The 21,467-nt window shown below is 34.8% G+C and overlaps 1 protein-coding gene across 3 annotated transcripts in view; it reads left to right on the top strand.

Moving 5' to 3' along the window:
- SHOC1 (shortage in chiasmata 1) overlaps positions 1-21,467 on the top strand; it is an 81,310-nt gene that overhangs the window by 32,681 nt on the left and 27,162 nt on the right. For 2 of the 3 annotated variants that reach the window (XM_072842344.1, XM_072842346.1), the window contains 8 exons: positions 3,465-3,559; positions 4,473-4,715; positions 8,610-9,026; positions 11,059-11,187; positions 12,147-12,323; positions 15,365-15,469; positions 18,336-18,514; positions 19,559-19,631. In XM_072842344.1, the coding sequence (XP_072698445.1) occupies positions 3,465-3,559; positions 4,473-4,715; positions 8,610-9,026; positions 11,059-11,187; positions 12,147-12,323; positions 15,365-15,469; positions 18,336-18,514; positions 19,559-19,631 (1,418 nt within the window). The remainder of the gene's footprint in view (positions 1-3,464; positions 3,560-4,472; positions 4,716-8,609; positions 9,027-11,058; positions 11,188-12,146; positions 12,324-15,364; positions 15,470-18,335; positions 18,515-19,558; positions 19,632-21,467) is intronic. The other variant, XM_072842345.1, reaches the window with a different exon arrangement.

Here is a 21,467-nt window from a genome sequence, read left to right as displayed (position 1 = left end):
TAGTAAGTGATAGAGCCAGGTTCTTTCATATTTTTAGTATTTTGAACGTGAACATATTACCATTTAAAATAAATAACTTGAAAAATTTTAAAGATTCTGGCACTAGAACAATTTGCTTAGGATATTGCCACTGGATACCTGCCAATGGAGCTCCCACTATTGGCACTCACTGCTATGAAAGACAGTGTAGTTGTATATTTATTTGCTCAGGCTGCCTTAACAAATACAATAGATGAATGGCTTAAACACCCAGACTATGTTAAATTAATTTAAATTTATTTAGTTTGGAGGATAGAAGTCTAAGATTAAGCAGGACTGGATTCATTATGAGATGTCTTTCCTTGGCTTCATCTTAGGTAACTGTCTTCTATCTTCTTTTTTTTTTAAAAAAAGATTTTATTTATATATTTATTTGAGAGAGAGAAAGCATGAGCAGGGGAAGGGGCACAGGGAGAGAGAGAAGCAGACTCCCCGCTGAGCATGGAGCATCATGTGAGGGCTGACACTGGGCCCCTGAATCCCAAGATCATATCCTGAGCTGAATCAGCCACTTAACCAACTCAACCACCCAGGTGCCCTGTCTAGCTTTCTCTTCTTACAATCTTTCCTCCATGCATGTCTATGTCCTAAATTCCTATTCATATTGGATTAGCTTCTATCTTAACCACCCCATTTTAACTTAATTATCTCTTTAAAGGCCTTGTCTCCAAATACAGTCACATTCTGAGGTACTGAGAATTAGAGCTTCAATATATGAATTTGCCCTCCAGTGGAGTCTGAGATAGCTTTTGTTGCTATCTTCTACCATGTGGCATCGTGTATCTTAATGTTTTCTAAATTAGATCAGTCTGCTATCCGGAATTGTCTCTGCATTTCCTTTCTCTTATGCCCGTTACAAAACTAGGAGCATAACCAGTCCATCCCCTTTTATCCCCACTGTAACCTTGAAACTTAATGAGTCCTAAAATAATACATTTTCTGGAAAATTACAGGAAAGTCTACAAGTGTCTGACGAATTATTCCCAGAATGGATGCTGTGGGAGCTGAGTATTGAGTTTTGAGTTCTTAGCTCTGATTGGCTAATCTGTCAGAGGAGAATTCTGTTGGATTTTTGGGAGCAACTGGAGCAACTTATCACTAGCTGCTCAGGTTTCTATTTAATGGTCTCAGGAAGGTGTCACAGCACACAATGAAGGAGTCTGGTATTGAGGGCCCCAACTACCTTCATCTGGCAAAGGATTGTGTCATTTGGGGAATAAACCTATGATATATAGAATCTACCATGAATCAGAACTGCCCCTATCAGATTCTAACTCTAAAAATAATCTCACAGAACAAGTACAGAAACTACTTATAATTTGTTTAAATACTTTTAGTTCCTTGGCTAAGGTGCAGATGTTTATTTGCAGGGCATGTACTATCTTTTTTAGTGCTCTTTTACTTCACATACCCTAATCCATCTATTAGGGCAGATTGATAATCAAAAACAGAAACTAGCAGAGATTAGTACAATCTTGAATTTCAATAGGATATTAAAAGTATTTACTTAATTATCATAAACTTTTAATCACACAAGCTATATATCTACTTACTGTTATAACTCAACTAATTAGAACTTACAAAACTTAAGTCTTTTCTATGTATTATTATTTGCATAAGTTAGAACAAAAAAGGCTTTTTAAAATTAGCCATAGGTTCTAGGGCCATTGGAAACAACTTAAAGAGGTCATCTCATCATGCTACATTCATTAGCAAGAGGTAAATCACTTCAATTCGGTTAATGAATATAAAAACCTTAAAATTCCTGTTTAAAAAAATGGATTTTCACCTCAACTGTGTACCTAAAAACAAAGAAAAAAGTGTTAAAATTTAAAAAAAAGAAGGGAAAAATAAAATGTAGTGTTACTATACCTTTAACTTGATTTTATGTCCCCAGTTACTTCTATTTCATTACACAAGATTTTTGCTGGAAATATAACCAATTAACAAATATTTTGAGTGCTTACCACATGTCAAACTCTATGCTAGACTTTCTGAAGCTGAAAAGTCTGTGTAGCATCAGACTTTATTTCCATGCTGATTACTGAATTATGAACTTATTTTTATGTATGACTAAACAATATATCAAATTCAGACATGTCTTCAGAAAGTTATATTAAAAGTAAGAATATTTGTTTATTTTATGGTCTCCTGTTGGCCTTGGCTTGCCTTCCTTTTGCTTTAAAGTAATTACCTATAATCTGAGGAGTCTGCTTGTCAAAGAGATCTTGGTGTAAAGTTCAAGAATTATCTAGAATCTCACATTTTGCCACCTCATGATAGATTTTGGATTATGTTGGTAAACTGGATAGCTTAGACATAAAACCTAGCTAGCTTTCTACTACCTGAGACTGTCAACTTAACTAGCAGTACTTATAATTAGCGTGCCCATATATGTCCCATATGAACAAAGAAACAGAATACAATCAATTCTTTCTTTGCAGGGGGTTGGGACACCTGGGTGGTTCAGTGGGTTAAGTGTCCACCTTTGGCTCAGGTCATGATCCCAGGGTCCTGGGATCAAGCCCCACATTGAGCTCTGCATTGGGCTCCCTGCCCCATGGGGAGCCTGCTTCTTCCTCTCCCTCTGCTGCTTCCCCTGCTTGTGCTCACTCTCTCTCTCTGTCAAATAAATAAATAAAATCTTTTTTAAAAATTCTTGCCTTGGAGTGAGAGGTTTGGGGGCATAGATCAAAGGGTTTATGGATTAGTGTTATTTTCCCTACCAACGCCATAACTTCATAGCTACTGATAAACTGTGATTTACACTAATTGTCATGCGTCTTTCTTCCTTTCTCTTCCTGGGACCCTAAGACATGCAAACAGACATACATCACTCACACACCCACTGAGATTGAAGAACCTGAAATAAACTTTAGCACTAAACTTTTACCTTCCTAAGAAGTTAGAGGGGACAACTTTTTCACAATGACCCTCAACCAGGAGTGGCTCCAGAATTTGTTTAGAACGGACTTGGGGACAGCAATTTCATAAAAATTTGTATTAAAGCTATTGTCTTATATAGAAAGCACAGTAATTTTACATAAATTATATTTTTATTTTGCGTGGCTTGTAGGGTTGGTGCCGGCACACTTCATAGAAGGAAGTGCTAAAACCCTCCTAAGTCAGCCTCCTCTGGCTCCAGGTTCCCTTGAGGGAGGTAGAGGTAGGAGTTGAGATATAGGCAAAACAGGAGCAATTCAGAGGCTAACAAATTCCCAAACCTTCCAAGGGGAGGAAAAGTAAGTATTTGAAATTTGGTCTATAGAACACGCTACTTCAGTCCACACATTTATAGAGTAAATTTTTTACTTGCTTTTGAATGTAAAAATAAAAAATACTTAGAACAATAATTTTCTTAAAATTTTAGTATGTAAAAAGGCTCAATATTATTAATACATTAAGCTTTAACTCTTCATTCTCAGTAATTTGCTTTCTGCTGAAGAATCAGCTCACAAGTACTGGATGATGTGGCAGTTAGAAAGCTGCAGAAGCTCTTTGAACCCATTTTTGTTTACAGGTAAAGATTAATTGATTTTTGAATGCTAAACAAAAAGTAAATGTGAAAGGTATAATTAGTAGAAATGTATTGTCAGTATTCTTCTTATTTTTTATTACTGTTACTGTCGTTATAAAAAACACAGTTCCAAGGACACCTGGGTGGGTCAGCGGTTGAGCCTTTGGCTCAAGACATGATCCTGGGGTTCTGGGATCGAGTCCCTCATTGGGAGCCTGCTTCTCCCTCAGCCTGTGTCTCTGCCTCTGTGTGTGTGTCTGTGTGTGTCTCTCATGAATAAATAAATAAAATCTTAAAAAAAAAAAAAACCACAGTTCCAAAATTAGGATTTCAAATTTTTTCATCATAATTTTGTGTTGATGCTTATAATGTAGATAATGATTTAAGTAGTTGTGCTGCTTCAGTTCCTCCTTATATTGTGATTTGTCATTATTTAGGTTAGAAGTAATAAGGTAGAAAACTATGCCACAATATGTAAGATGATAGTCATCATAAAATCTGATCAAATATATCTTCTAGTTTAGGTTCATTACAATAAAATAGAATTTCAAATTTAGGAAATCTTACTTTAATTCTTCAAAGTGCTATCAAATGTATTAATTTAGTAATTGCTAAAATGGTCAAACAAAATAATGGGTCTATCTCCTAGTAAATACTAGAATAATTTTAACTTCATGATACTTCCACAGATTGAAATAAATCCCTAAATGACTTCTATTGCTATAATACTCTGGACTTTTATAAGTATTAGCATCTTGAAGATGCTAGTTATATAACTTCACATTTCACTTTTTTCCCAATGTGTGAAAAGCTATTTCATAAGGAATGTTCAGTATAATTTTATTTATTGTATTTTTCATCTCTTTTGCCCTGTGAACTGTTTCTATTTGTTTTTGGTTTGTTATTGTTTTTTAAGTGCCAAGAACTGAAGAGCCCCGCAGCCAATGTTCAGTTACAGATTTGAAAAAGATATTTTCTATTGAAGAAGAAAGCCTTGTAGTTAATCCTATAAGCACAGAGTGGTGGAAAGAAGGAGGACTAAATCTGATAGAAACAGAAACTTTGGAACTTCTGAATACATATTTGTCTGGTAATGATTTATCTTCTAGTGATACTACAATGGAGATATTTTTGCCAACAAAACTACTTCAATTAGAATGTGAGTACATAATAGTAAATATTACTTGTGTGAATTTTTCAGAATGAGAAAATGTTAGATGTTGGCTTTCCACTAGGTGATTGGGAAAATAAAACTAAATTCCAGCATTCAGTATTACCTCTGGCTCTGCCAGAATTTATAACTTTGAGTTCCATTAAGCCCCATTTTCTTCCTTGAAAAAAATGAGGAAGTTTGGCTAGCTCCTCCTAAAATCCTTTGTTGTCCTAAAATTCTATAGTCTGTTTTTAAATTTCTAGCCATTTTCAATTAAAGTGACTTTGTTTCTTTTTATAAATGATTAATTGCTAGTCTAGTGTTTATTTTACATCAGACTAGACTCAAACCAGCACTGTTATTTTTAAATCTGACAGGTGAACTCTGGGTGTTCAATAATAATATCTAGTAACTTCTCTTTAACAATAGATAATCTATCTTTGTATCCAAAGTATTTACTCACTTAACTAACATTCTTTACTTATACAATTTAAGGCAGCAAAAATGTCTTTTGAGTATCTATCTTTCGAGTTATTTTGTTATATATGCCGCTATTATAAATATAACATGCTTTGCCTGAATTATACCTTTTTGAAGTATATGGATTGTTTTTAAATTAGTTTGTGCAATAGTAAATTCAAATCTTAAGAAATTGGGAAAGTTCACTTTTAGTTTATTATATTTATATAAATATTTATATATTTTTAATACAATTTTATGTGTATGTTGGAGACTGCTCAAGGAGATAGAAACTAGGGCAAGAATGGGTATCAGCAAGAGATGTTTCAAAGACAGAAGACAGAGGGCTTTGGTAAAAAGGAAAATAGACTATGTCAAGGAAATGTACACCTATCCTAAGGCCTAGATGGTTACTCAGGGTGGAAAAAGAATTTTAAAAGAGATTAAGTCGATTGACAGACAACGAAAAGAGAGAGGAAGATTTTATGGGGTCTTCAAATATCCAAAATAATGTATTAAATCTATAAGACTATGTAAAATCTCTACTAGTATATGTAACTATTTTGAGGTTAAAATAAAACATGTAATTCACCTTTACATCAACAGAATTATGATAGTTTAATTCTAAAGTTTAAAAAACTACAACCAAAAAAGTAATAAAAATAAATAAATAGCAATAACTGTATTAGTGCTGGCGCATTGTCAAGTTGTCAAGATAGCGGTGATCAAACAGAGAGAAGTAGAAGAAAATAATCAGAGAAGGAAGTAATGACAGGTCATATTTGCCTGCTAAACATACCAGGATATCTCTAGAAAATATCTCAGAAGTTGCAAATTGGTGACACTCTGGTCTTAGCCCACATATTATTGACCCATATTAATGTTTTAATTAACTACCAGTATGTACAGTTTCAAGAGTTACAGATAAATGATCTGTATTTTGTCCTTAAAAATTCCAAATACCAGACCTATATTCTTATATAGCAACAATTGGTTGGAGCCACTAGCAGCTCATCACTTTAGACACGCCAGTAATAGCTCACCCACCTCCAATTCCCCACAGTTCCCAGCACTCATAAATGAGACCAGGTGTTAGTTGGCATTTAGCATTACTCTTGCACTTTTGTCTTACATTTAATATAGTTAAGAGGAAAATAAAATGTTTCTTATACCATTATCTCTAATAAAAGCAAAAACAAAAAAATATAGACTACTTTTGGAAGAAAAAAACTCAAAATTTATCTTCCTAAAGATTATGATTTAAGCACGGGCCATATACTTCATTCATTTACATAGCTTATTTATCTGGCCCTATAGACATTTAAGTTTTTCTCAAATAAACTTTGTAAGGTACAATTTATAATAATAAAATGTACCCATTCTAACTGTACAGTTTTATGTATTTTGACAAATGTGCATACCAATGAAACTACTCATCATAACTAAGATATAGAATATTTCTATCACTAGAAAAGTTCCCTGAGCCCCTTTGCATTCTGTAGTCATTTCCATCCCTCTCTTCTTACAAACTTCACTACTGACCCCAGGTAACCTCTGATCTACTTTCTGCCACTAGGTAGTAGTTTCCCTTTTTCTAGAATTTCATTTATGGAATTATATAGTAATTCTTTTGTGTCTGGCTTCTTCCACTCAGCATAACATTTTTGAGATTATTTATGATGTTATGTGTATGACTAGTTCATTTCTTATTACTGAGGAATTTTTCATATGGATATATGAAACTCTCCTGGATTTATTGCCAGATTTTTACTATTAGGAAAAAACTTCTATAGTGTTATTAAAGAAATCTTTTTGTGGACATATGTTATCATTTCTTTTAAGTGAATATATGTTATCATTTAAGTGAATATCTATAATTACTCAGTCTTACAGTAGGTATATATTTAACTTCATAAGAAACTACTAAATTGTTTACCAAAGTCATTGTATCATTATGTATTCATACTAGCAACGTGTGAGAGTTCCAGTTACTCTATATCTTTGTCAACAATTAGTATTGACAGTCTTTGATTTTAGCCATTCTTATGGGTGTGTTGTGGTATCTCACTGTGGTTTTAATTTGTATTTCCTGATGACTAATGATGATGAACATCACTTTACATGGTCACTGGCCATTTGTATACCTTCCTTTAAAAATATATTAGAAGGGAGCCTGGGTGGCTCAGTTGTTTAAGTGTCTGACTCTTGGTTTAGCTCAGGTCAAGATCTCATTGGTAATGAGATGGAGCCCTGGGGCAGGCTCCGTGCTCAGTGGGGAGTCTGCCTGAAGATTCTCTCCCTCTCCCCCTCCCTCTACTTGTATTCTCTCAAATAAATAAATAAACCTTAAAAATATATATATAATGGATTTATTGAAATATAATTCATTGGTATGCATGGGTGGCTCAGCGGTTAAGCACCTTTGGCCCAGGGTGTGATCCTGGAGTCCCCGCATCAAGTCCCACATTGGGCTCACATTTATGAATAAATAAATAAAATCTTTTAAAAAAAGAAATATAATTCACATACCATGCAACTCATCCATTTAAAGTATAAAAACCATTCAGTGGTTTTTACTATATCCATGGAGTTGTAATCGCCAGTAATTCTAGAACATTTTTCTCATCACCTAAAAGAAATCTCATACCCCTTAGCAGTCACTTCCCATTTTCCCAGCTGTGGAACTACTAATTTATTCTCTGTATAGATTTGTTGACCCTGGTTGTTTCATATAAATGGAATTATACAATATGTGTTTTTTCGTGATTGGCTTCTTTCATTTAGCGTACTTTCACAATTAATCCTTGCTGTAGCATACATATATGAAGTATTGTTCAAATACCCTGTCCAATATAAATTGGCTTTCATTTTAAATATTAAGCTATAAGAGTTCTTTGTATATTTTGGATATTATCCTTTTTCAAGTATATGTATTGCAGATATATTCTTCTGGTCCGTGGATTGCTTGATACCTAAGGTTTTGACCTTCAGACTTAATTGCAAGCCTATTGGCAATAGGACTTTTCTGAAATTCTTTGCCTGGTAACCTAGCTCCAGAAATAAGAAAAAGAGGTGCTGAATTATTGCCCTTTTTAGAAATTTATTTTATTCAGGCCAAAATTGATTTTACTTATTTATTTATTTAATCATGAGAGACACAGAAAGAGGCAGAGACATAGGCAGAGGGAGAATCAGGCTCCCTGCAGGGAGTTTCATGTGGAACTTGATCCCAGGACCCCACGATCACGACCTGAGCCAAAGGCAAACGCTCAACCACTGAGCCACCCAGGTGCCCCCAAAATTGATTTTCAAAGTAGTAAATAAAGTACTTCTTAGGATCAAATTATAGTAATAAGAACTTACAAAAATTATCCTAATACCCAAGTAGTACACTCATTTATGCTTGGAAGTCATTTGGATATTTTTATTTTCTGTTTTCAGCATCGCTAGAACATAAAAGTTGTTCCTCACCTATTGAACTTATTGATGAGAAATCTACAAATGATCATTTATTACTTTCACAAAATATTTCATCTCCAGCAAAAGAAGTATCAGACTTGTGTTTTTCTGATGATAATTTATCTGTTAAGCAACCAACAAAAGAAGAAAACCCAAAGAATGATCTAGAACCAGTTTACAGAATAAGCGAAAATAAAGAAAATGAAGATTACTTGGAACTTGACTGTGCAGTACCATCTGATGAATTATCTTCCTCTCCAAAAATTGAAAAAGCATCTTTTAAACATGGTAAAAAATGGGAGAATGATTTGGATCTTTTGAGTGACTTTATTATGCTGAGAAATAAATATAAGACTTGTACCTCCAAGACTGAAGTCACAGGCAATAAAGAAAACGATGGTGGGTAATTTAGTAATATTTTGGCACAGATATGATAGCTTTAAGGGCTAAATGTATAATTCATTACAGAAAGTAAGGAAATATAGCTCTTTCAAATAGAATATATTCTTTTTCAAAGTCAAAGGAAATGGCATTCATTCATGATGATACTGCCTATGGAGATAGATGTGGCTATTTAAAATATAGATACAGATACATATTTTCCAAAAAATTTAAAAGTGCATTTCAACTTGTAAAAAGCCACTATTTGTAAAACTTTCTTTCTGCAACTTGGCTATACAGGGTCATAGTATTTCTAACTTGTATTGATCATTCTACCATTCTTTTTTCTCCTTTAGCTGACAGTCCTCAGTATTATGACTTATATTTTAATGTATACTTAAGAATACTTTGCCCATTTGGTTGTTCTACTCTTTTTAACTTTGCTAAAGAGTTTCTGTGTTAGTTGTAACTGTTTTACATTCACTGCTTATAACTATATCAAAGGGAGTGTGTGTCATGTCATTTCACTTCTGGTAAAGAAACAATAGGTATTCTAGAATATGTTTGACATAAATTACCCAGAAGAATTAAGTACAAAAATATTTTTGTGTGAGAATTACAGTATACTTAGGTATTATAGTCTCGTATTAACATATAATTCCACTGTTTAGTTAGTAAGCCCATTTGACTCTCAAACTAAGCTCCTTTCTCCAAGTTAGACTTGATTAGTAACAGAGGTAATATTTTGGTGTATATTTTACTTCTTGCCTTATTTTATAGTTAATTCAAGAGCAAGAAAGAATGGTACAACTTATTAGGCCCCCTCAAAAATTCTAGTAATTGGTATTATTTAATCCTAGTTATTCCAATTATTTATAGTTAATTAAAAGTGTACTTACAATCTATTTTAGGATATTTTACTCCATGATTTTTCACATGCATTTAAAGCTAATTTGTTAAAATGGTATTACATTTCCAAAATTATCTTGTAATCATATTATTAATAGATAACATTGCTATCTAATTAACATAAGTAACTATAAATAAGTTAATTAGTTATATGTATATTTGTAATCCTCTACAATGCTTGGGAAAGAAGAAAGGAAACTGACATTTTTGAACATTGAATGCCAGCACTAAATTACATGTTGGAGATAAATACGATATTATTGCTCACCCTGAGAAGCTAACCATATAGTAGAGTAAGGCTTATAGAAAATGCCTGAGACGTGATCCTGGAGTCCCGGGATCGAGTCCCACGTCGGGCTCTCTGCATGGAGCCTGCTTCTCCCTCTGCCTGTGTCTCTGCCTCTCTCTCTCTCCCTCTGCATCTCTATGAATAAATAAATATAAAAAAAAAACTCATGAAAATTAAAAAAAAAAAAAAAAAGAAGAAGAAAAAGAAAATGCCTGAGAGCTGAAGGGGGGTGATGGTAAGAATTGTCCTAATTAAGAAAGGATGGAGGGATGCCTGGGTGGCTCAGTAGTTGAGTGTCTGCCTTCAGGGTCCTGGGATCGAGTCCCACATTGAGCTCCCTGTGAGGAGCCTGCTTCTCCCTCTGCCTATGTCTCTGCCTCTCTCTCTGTGTCTCTCATGAATAAGTAAATAAAATCTTAAATAAAGACATAAAGGATGGAGACGGGGAGGACTTGGGGCATAGGAGAGAATTAGTAGCAGAAGGAAGAGTATATGAAAAGCCACAGAGAAATGCAGTTGAGCTATATGTGCCTTTTAGGTGTCAGGAACTGTATTTGATGTTTAATCTTTATAACAATATTCAAAATAGGTATATTTATCTATATTTTATATATGAGGATACTGAACCTAGATCAGAACTGAGATCAAAACAGTGATCTGTTGATGCCAAGATTCTTTATGCTACTGCAATTCAGCACTGTGTCACATCCATTAACCTGAATAGTTGTTCAATTTAATACTGACATGTTTCAAGGAAGAACTTTAACAACTGTGACCATATTACATGAAAGCATTTTAAGTAAAGCAGCATTAAGTTTTCCTGAGTAATGCAAAATAATATTTTTTTATTAGAATTTCAAGATAAAGAAGAACCTTCTTTGACTCTTCAGGAAGCAAGTCCTATTGTTTGTACTCATAAAGCTCTAGAGAAAATGAATCAGGAAAGGAGAGCAGATAATGTCATTGAAATTCAAGCATCAGGTATGATGTATGCTTTTTAAAATACATTCAAATTAAGTAAATTTGAATGTACTTTCCTGAGTAAGACATACCTGATTTTCCATGCAATTTTCTTCACTTGTTTCAGATGTTTCTTCATCCCATTCCTACTTTCAAGATATTCCCACACCTGGAACACCCTATTCACTGCCTCCGCCCTGTTCCATTGCTCTACTCCAGGGCACTCAGTATTATGTCTTCCTTCATTTAAACAGCTGCTTCCCTACATTCATTAGACAACAGCACACTGCAGCTGCTCAGGCTCTTCTGCCCAATCAGGAAAAATGAAAAATCTGAAGCTTATTCCCTGTGTTCTCTTACCCACTGTCAGGGTGATATTTTAAAAAGCTATTATTGTTTCCAATACTGACTAAAATTTTTGCTTCTGCTATGAAGAATACTGTTTGACTCCTAAAGAATAGCCTGCTTAAGAACATCATGCTCATTATTAGAATCAATAAGGAAGTATGACACTAGCTTTTAATATCTTTTCATTGTTTTGGTTCAGTTATTATTTATGACCTTAAGGTGGTAACGCTCATCTTAAAGTATTGATACTCTAAGTGAAAACTAGAAACAATTTGTCATTGTTGTAAATTCGTTCAGCTTAAGGTTGTAAGCTGATTGCGGAGGGAAAAGAAAATAATTATGTGATTCTCTTTATATGGCTCTTCACACTTGTCATGCCAAATTAGTTACTGAATAAATACCATAAAATTATACTAATTCCATAGAGGGGTCTTTGTTTGTTTGTTTCATTGTTAATTAGTTTACTTAGAACAAATATCCTAAAATGAACCTCTACATTAACTCATGATTTTTAACTCAGGAAAGAATTTGGATGTAGTTCAGTTTTCCGTGAAGTGACATATTTAATTGGTTTGTCAAAAAGAGCATACCATCCTTATAAAACACTATCTTTAATGCTTTTATTTTCACAGATAGCCAGTGCCAAGCATTCTGTCTCCTAGAAGCAGCAGCTACTCCTATCTTTAAAAAGCTTGAATGCCTCTGTACTCTCCCTGCTGCTGATTGGACATTTGCCACTGTCATTTTTGACCAAACAAGGTTCTTCTTAAAGGAGCAAGAAAAAGTAATACGTGATGCTATTCAGCAAGGTGAAGACAAATAAAAGTCAATTATTTAAAAGGATAACAATTTATGTATTATGGTATCAAATGAGTAAAAATTGAATATAGAAGGTATAGAAATGAGTCATGAATGAAGGCATAACTTTAATTCAGAATATGACACCCATAAGCTAATACTGGAGGGTGAGCTAAGTAAGGAGAAAAAGGTAACAAATATCATCTGGCATTGCTTCTCAGTGATGCTCCTAATTGACATATATTACTTGACAGATTCCTATTGCAAAAATCAAGTTAACCCTATTATTGTTAACATCTGAACCACCTAATTGCCTCCCAAGATGGGGGGAGGTTGAAAAATAGATTAATTAAAGTCAATCCTGGGACTTTTCTTCTGGTCAAGATGGAGTAACAGGGATGAGTTTACCCTCCATTCAGGAAAAAAAGAAAAAGAAAAGACAAAGACAAAATACACGAAACCAGTTTTTAAGACCCTAGACATGAGGCAGTGAAGCACAGTGATACCCGAGAGATGAGAAACAAGTAAGGTGAGCCCTATCATTGCCCTAGCTTACTGCATTGAAAGAGTCACCAGGCCACACCACAGGGAGAGATACTAGGCAGAGCCCAGTGGAGAATCCGTGTTGAGGAAACAGAACTGAGAGTCCAGGGAGACCAAGGCAGCTAGAGTTCAGAAGATAGGATATGAGAGAGTGGAGAGCTTCATACAGAGGATTGAACAGAATACTGATCAAAGAGTGTATGTGAGGAAACCACCTGAGTTTGGGGAAACAAACCATCTGAAAGGATTACAGTAAGTAGTACTCTGCACTCACGCAGGGCAGGGAGTAATGCCTGCTCCCATCAGCTAGGTGAGAAAAACTCATAATTTGTTGGGCACCCAACATGGTAAAATTCACGTCTGGCATCCTATCAAAGATTACCAGGCATAACAAGAGATAGGAAACCACAATCCATAATGAGAATAATCCATCAAAGCAAGCTCAAAACTGACAAAGATGTTAGCATTATTAGGGAAGGACACTGAAACTTCTTATAACTGTGTTCCATATGTTTAATAAGTTGGAGATGTAAAAAGGACACAAATCAGGCTTCTAGAAATGAAAATACAATGTATGAAATGAAAAAATGTACTGGATTAATGGCAGGGTAAATATTGCAGAAGAAAAGATTAGTAAATTTGAAGACATAGCAATGGAAACTATTAACAAAATAAAACACAGGTAGATAAAAGAATCTTTAAAAAGAAAAAAAAGAGCATCAGTGTGCTGTGAAATAATTTCAAATAGCCTGACATAATAGTAACTGAAGTCCTCAAAGGAGAGGCAAAGGGGGTAAATAGAAAAAGTATTTGAAGAGATAATGACTGGAAGCTTTCCAAACTTAGTTAAGAACTACAAACCCAGAGGTCCAAGAAACTCAGTGAACCCCAAGCACAAGAAGCATAATGAAGCTACATCAAGGCATATCATTATCAAATTGCTCAAAACTAGTAGTACAGAAAATTGTAGGAGCAGCCAGAGAATTAAAAAAAAAAAAGTTGCATAAGGAAAGCAAAGATAAAGATGACATAATTTCTTATCAGAAGTAGTACAAGTAAAAAGACAGTGGAGTAAAATCTTTAAAATACTGAAAGAAGGGCAGCCCCGGTGGCGCAGCAGTTTGGCCCTGCCTGCAGCCCAGGGCGTGATCCTGGAGACCCTGGATCAAGTCCCACATCGGGCTCCCTGCATGGAGCCTGCTTCTCCCTCTGCCTGTGTCTCTGCCTCTCTCTCTCTCTCTCTCTCTCTCTCTGTGTCTATGAATAAATAAAATCTTTAAAAAATAATAAAATAAATAAAATACTGAAAGAAGGGGTGCCTGGGTGGCTCAGTAGGTTGAGCGACTGACTCTTGATTTGGGCTCAGGTCATAATCTCAGGGTCCTGGGATTGAGCTGGGAGTCTACTTGAGAATAAACTCCCCTCCCTTTAACCCCCTTCCTCTCCCTCTCTCCCAAATAAATATTTTAAAAATAAAATGAAATACTGAAAAAAATCCTAGTTTTCTATACTAGGCAAAAGTATACTATGAGAGCAAAGGTGAAATAAAGATATTTTCATACATACAAAAGCTGAAAGAATTTGTCAGCTGCAGACCTGCACTTTAAGAGATGTTCCTCTAAAGAAAGAAGAAAAATGGTACCAAATCTAGTTTCTCTGCCCTGTTCTCATCCCTTCCAGGCCATGACTGACTTGTTTCCACAAGTCCTTATAGGGGCTGGATATACTACCCATAAATGATTCTCCTGTTGCTTCTTGTTTTCCAGTGACGACTTCATATTTGCCTTGATCTTTATTGATTGATTTGATGAGCAGTTTTCAAAGTTTTTAGCAGAACTTTTGGTACAAATAAATATTTCATGGGCTCCCATTATATAAAATGGAGAAAATTAGAGCTTTTCTGGTTGAATTGGGGCAGCAGCCCTAGATTCCTATCTTCTTGATATCATTTTTGCACACAGTGCAAAAATCCAATCTATCATCTTCAAAAAGCTCTGGAACTACATGGAAAACATTAAGTAGACAGTTGGTCTGTCCTTGTAAATATATCTCTGGTTTGAGTCATATCTTTGGTCAAATATTCCCAGGTGTCTCTACCTCCATTTCAAGGTATTGCTTTATTTTATAATCACTCATCTTTGTCTTCACCAGGTAGCAAGCTATAAGTTTAATTTTCTTCTTGTTTTATAGCTGAGAATCACTCAAGAGTAGGAACACTAAGGATAGCTGTCTGGGTTTGAATGCCAGGTCCACCATTTATTCACAAATTGACCTTGGACAGTTACTTAACCTTATTCAGACTGTTTCCTCATCCAAAAAATGAGGATCATAATAAACTTGTCTGACAGGGTTATCATTATAGATTCAGTGAAATAACCAACTTATAAACAGCCTGGCACATAGTAAGCACCTGATAATGAATGTTACCTAGTGTTGTTAAGCATTCTGATACATGTTCCAAAATTCTTATGTGTATCTTATGTTTTTAAATATGTTTCTTCTTGCTTAGGTACAAACCATGAAAAAGAAATGACGTTTAAACATGCTGCTCTCTTACATCTTCTGGTAACAATTAGAGATGTCCTTTTAACGTGCGGCTTGGACACAGCATTGGGTTAGTGAGAGAAATTTTTACTTCTCCTTTTGTTCCTATTAAAATATTTTATCTGAAATAACTTACTTTTTTGAAAAAGAGGCACCTTATGAGAAATTATGTAACCTCTTTTACTTCCACATTAAATGATATATACATTTTGGCATAATTATAATAGAATATATATTTTTAATCTGCCTGTATCCTTTAAAAGAAATCATTTGTAACAAATATCATCACTTAGAAAACTAGGTTTAAGATTCTTTAATCTAGGCCTGAATTACAGAGTCATAATGGACTTAGGCAGATTTGATTGTATAATCATTGTCATGCACTACTTTTTAATGTAAGATGATATTTTGCCATGTACATTATAGGTCTTCATTGAATGTGGCTTTGAATCTTTGCTAGCTGAATATATATAATTAATATAACCAAATTAATAGTAGTAGGATATTGTACAATTTCTTTTTTAGTTTTGCCTGTGAATTAGGGTATGAATTACTAGAGGAATAAAAATCAAGATATTTTGAATACATTGGAAAATTTTAAAGATTTTAGAAATTTTTTCTAAACTATCAAATTCATTAAAATATTTGTCTCAATACATTACTGTTCTAGGCTCCTTATTGCAAGGTTATGTAGACTTGTTTAGTAATGGTATGCTTATAGAATTGTTTTATAATTTAGAATGTCTGAAACCCATTTAAAATATAAAATGAAAATAATTTTTCTCTGCTCTATGACCCAAAGGTTTTGTTTTATCTGACCCAGACAAGTATTTCTCTAATCCAAGGTTTGATAAGTACTGAGCAGCATTGAATTACAACTATACTCCCTCTACAGCACTGGGAGTTAATATTTGCCAAGTACTATATTAGTATTATCTGGCAAAGTATTATAACTAAGTTACAGCTACATTTAGAAAGCCCAACATGGTCCTTTTCCTTTCCTCTCCAGTTAAACCACTTGGGTATTGATGCTGGATTGGGTTGTTTTCCTTCCATCCCCAAACAAATATGGACTGGGGGCTCTAGCCCTAGTTTACAGTACCTGAAACTGGTATAAGGATATAGTATCACATGTTCTTCTATTTAGTCATCTGTCTTCATTATACTTTGCTTTTTCCATAAAAGATCATCAGTTCTACCAAAAGCATAACGTAAGGCAGAATGTCAGAATCTAGAATATCTGAGCCCCCAGTGCTGTAGAGAGTCTTGTGACTCTGCTGCTCGATACTTAATAGTTTTAGAGAAATATTTATGGAGGATTGCTTGAGGTATGTTCACCTTTAAGTACTCTTAAAATCTACGCTAGGATTAAGTGTGACCATGAAGAACTATATACTGTATACTTGGGCTGAATTATTTTTGCTCCTCGAAGAAATACTTTTACTAAATCAAAGTTGGGCATTGCTATTTGGTTACCTTGAGGCATACTATGAAAGTAAAATACTTATTGGAAAACAAACTTAAGCTCTGTACCAAGCTTTTAACCACCAACATTTTTAGTGGAGAGATCTCTCACTCCTCTAAACCTCTAAAAATCAAAGAGTGAATTAGATTGTTCAATTTTCTTTTTCTCTGCATAGTGGCTGAGAAAGAAATTTGGTCCATGGGGATCTGGCAGTCTGTTTTGGTGCCTTCCAGAATTCTGTATTTTTCTACCAGTTTCCAGTTTGCTACCTTTCCCAAGCTAGGAAGCTAATGAGTTTCAAGATTAAAGTATAGAGTTTCACTTCTGGGCTTTAACCCAGAAATAAATTCAGTATTGTGTAATGCGTATTATGGCAGTGATATGTACTAATGGCATAAAGGATGGAGACTGTTACCCTTAAAGCTGAACATTTGTTTAAAAATAAGTAGGAGCTTGCCAAGTAAGTAAAGTATGAAAGGGTATTATAGGCAGCATTAAGAGCCCAGAAGAATGACCCAGTGGGTATGCTGCATATGGTTCTATGTAGCTAAACTGAAGAAGTATAAGGTAGAAAGGAGTAGGAACTAAGCCTGAAGACATAACAACCAAATCATGAATAGCCTTTTAAGCTGCACAAAAGAGTTCAGATCTTTTTCTGTAGATGATAGGGAGCCCATTGAAACAGGGATGCTACTGGATTAGGCTTCTCTTTCAGAAGGTTAGAGAATCAGGAAGAGCTTTTAAGAGAAATTCCTGGGAGAGTCTGGATTTACTATGAACTTTCAAAGATGGGTCTCAGGATTCTGTGTTTAGAAACTGCTTTAGTGAGTCTGAATTTAGGCTCTGCTGTTTTAGCAGCTATACAAATAAATTATGCATAAATATCATGGATTATTTACCAAGAGCTTATAGACTAATGAGATTGTTATATACATGAATAAGAAATCAAGTATAAAAGCCAAGAAAATTCCAATGAAGTGGTATTTCCATAGGACTTGCTATAAGTGTAGACCAAGGCAGGAGGCAGGAAACGATGGGATATATTCAGAGGATATATAGACTATGTTGTTATGTAACTTAAAAGGAGACATTTTTTTAAAAAAGATTTTTATTTATTTATTTATTCATGAGAGACACACACAGAGAGAGGCAGAGACACAGGCAGAAGCAGAAGCCGGCTCCCTGTGGGGAGTCCAATGCGGGACTCGATCCCAGGACCCTGGGATCACAACCTGAGGGGAAGGCAGATGCTCAATCACTGAGCCAGGCGTTCCTGAAAAAGGAGACATTTGATACATATTTTTCAGCTTCATTCAGTTTTGAGGTTTTCATTAGTCAATATCTTTGATCAAAATCAGAAAAGGATTAAAGGAAATTTATGACTCTTGTTTTCTTTCAAGTTTTTCCCATGGAATTTCTCAAAGAACAAAAAGGCATGCCTCCCCCACCCCTCCACTTTTGTTTTTAACAGGATATTTGTCAACTGCAAAAGATATCTACAGAAACATTTTAGGCTCCTATTTGGATGACATTTGGAGACAATTGGAGATCATACAGTTTATTAGGGAAAAAAATCCTGAAACCAACTACAAGATACAAGAACTACAATGTCAGATACTAAATTGGATGCAAAGTGAACAACAGATTAAGGTAAGTGCTGGAATAAAGCAGATAACGGTAATCAGTTTAAATAAGAATTGGATGTAAGATCAATTTTTGCATTTAACACTGAAATTTTGAAATAGGCTAGACTATTTGGTTCCTTGATAGTTTTCTTCTTGAGTAAGTTAACAAAAAGAATCAGACTGAGAGAAAGGGTGAGTTGCGCCATTGTTCATATATATTGAATTTTTTAAAACTTTAATTTTTATTATATACAGTTTTCTATGGATTGGCTTTCCAAAGCTCAGAATTATTGTCTGGCACTTTATGTTCATGAACATATACCAAATAACAGAACCAGAATAATTTATTTTTAGATTTTGAGCCAGAATCTCATCTTACATGATTCCATAAAAAAAAAAAAAAAGCATTTAACATTGGATTACATTGGAAATTTTTGCCCACCCCTGCCTCAAGCATATGAAGGTTGCATTGATAAAGACTTAAGAGGAAATACTTTCTTAAATGTTTTCAAGCTGAAAAACATTTCAAATGCTTTATGCTAAATCTGGATACAAATGTGGCCTTTTTCTTCTTCTTTTTTTCTTTGCCCCTCCTGTCTCTATCTCCAACTCTGGTTACTTAGATAACTTACTTGTCATTAAAGTAAAATAATCAGTAAGAAATTGAAATTCATTTGTTGTCCCCCACCATCACAAGAAAAAGCTGTAATAATAACTAGGAAAATATAGCAACAAATATTGGTTTTCTCCAACCAATTCAAACTTATCTGGGTTGAATTTAGCACTAACAGTGCAGATAGAGGCAATTTATGTATACACTTACCTATATGAGAGTACATGGATGCTAAAAATGCTTTACTCCAAAATATTTTCCTCATTGATGTTTGATCTTACCAGAATTTATTCCTTTGTGTTTAAGCACTGACATCTTTTACAGCACAAATATCTAGTTGGTAATCTTATTTGTCAATAGTTTCATGTAACCAATTAAGCTTGTTATTTTGTCACAGTAGCAAAACTATGAAAAAATAATTATTCAGAGATCTATGAAATTCTTATTTTTGATCAGGTGCTGATTATAATAAGAATGGACTCAGATGGTGAAAAGCATTTACTCATCAAAATTCTTAACAAAATGGAAGGTAGGGAGTTTTAAATTACACTTCTTTTGGTAGCAAATATTTGGAACATATAAAAATGTAGCGATCTAAGTTTTTAAATTAAGATATAATAACATACTATAAAATTCATTCTTTAAAAGTACATAACTGGGGATCCTAGGTGGCTCAGCGGTTTAGTGCCTGCCTTCAGCCCAGGGCGTGGTCCTGGAGTCTGGGGATCGAGTCCTACATCGGGCTCCCTGCAAAGAGCCTGCTTCTTTCTCTGCCTGTGTCTCTGCCTCTCTCTCTGTGTCTCTCATGAATAAATAAATAAAATCTTTAAAAAAATAAATAAATAAAAGTACATAACTCAGTGGGATCTAGCCAGTTTTTAAATAAATCTTGACTAAGTCTGCAATATAAATATTATAAGGTACTTATGTGTACATTATATGTACCTTTGTGTGTATTAAGTTGACACCTTTTATTGTCTACTAGTTGCTAAATGATTCTGTATACTTACAATAACTCTATAAATCAGTTTTACAAATAAGTAAACTAGGGTTCATAAGGGTATAACATGCCATATCTCACAGGTAGTAAATGAGGAAATCAGGATTTGAACCAAGGTCTGTCTTGTTCTAGTGTCATTCTTCAATTCTTCTACCTACTGTTGCCCCCTCTGCCAACCCTTTCCACCTTGTGCCATGGAACCTGTTGCTTATATGGAAACTCTTCTCCTTTTTTATCTTCTGGTGTTAAGTGAACCCAGCTTTCCCCTGATGATACAGCTCCCCTGTATCCCTTTCATAGGGAAGCTGATAATTCTCTCTCATATATATATGTGATATATTTATTTCATAGGGTTGAAAGGGCCATTTCTTGCTTTCCATTATCCTTACTAAAACATTATTCCTCTATCCTCTGAGGCTTTGCCATATTGCCACACCCTTCTCTACCACTCTGTATTGCCATCATTTAGTAACCCCCCAAGCATTCCCCATCATCCATGGATATTTGTGCACCTGCTTCATGGTATTCTTTTCACTCCTAGTCCTGCAATTATCCTAGGTGTCATTAATGTGAACAACTCATTCAACACCCGGATCCTACAGTCTCATTAGCTTCCACAGCAGAAATGATATTCACTTCTTGGATATGCCATTGACCTTGTAATAATGCATAACTGTGCTCCTTATGAACTTTAAATTCTATTACATTGTTCTCTGTCCACAGCCATCTGACCTCCTCCATGATGTTCAGCATCTTAGAGGTCTGTAATCAGTCAACTCCTTATTTGTTTCACATTTTTCTCTTTCCAGAGTTGGTGATGTGCCCATGACTTTAAACAGTCTTGTCAGGCAGCCCCGGTGGCTCAGCGGTTTAGCGTCGCCTTCAGCCCAGGGCATGATCCTGGAGACCCCCTGCATGGAGCCTGCTTCTCCCTCTGCCTGTGTCTCTCTGCCTCTCTCTCTCTCTCTCGTGCATAAATGAATAAAATCTTTAAAAAAAGATATAAAAAAATCAGTCTTGTCCTTCTGCTGTACCTTACATTTAAACCCCAGCTCTAAATCCATCAAGACATTTAATCCCTCTGTTCCTCTACCTGAGCTCCTGAGCATTATTAAAGAAAATCAGATAGTTTGGTACCACTACAAACTTACCTTCTCTGACCTTATATGGGCTCTATACCTCTTCACAACCTTTCATCTTACAACCTTATCATCTGCAAACTTACCTTCACTTTTCTATTCTTTTATCTTTTCATCCTTTCTTTATAAAGGAGGTGAACCTCTTCCCTTCAAAAACCAACTTTTCACTTCTGCTTTGGATCCCATCTCTTCCTACATCAGTGTGTTCCCATCAGTTATCTCCTCA

This window comes from Canis lupus, chromosome 10 (genome assembly GCF_048164855.1).
Source record: "Canis lupus baileyi chromosome 10, mCanLup2.hap1, whole genome shotgun sequence".
Taxonomy (NCBI): Eukaryota; Metazoa; Chordata; class Mammalia; order Carnivora; family Canidae; genus Canis; species Canis lupus.
This window is presented reverse-complemented; position numbering and strand designations above follow the sequence as displayed.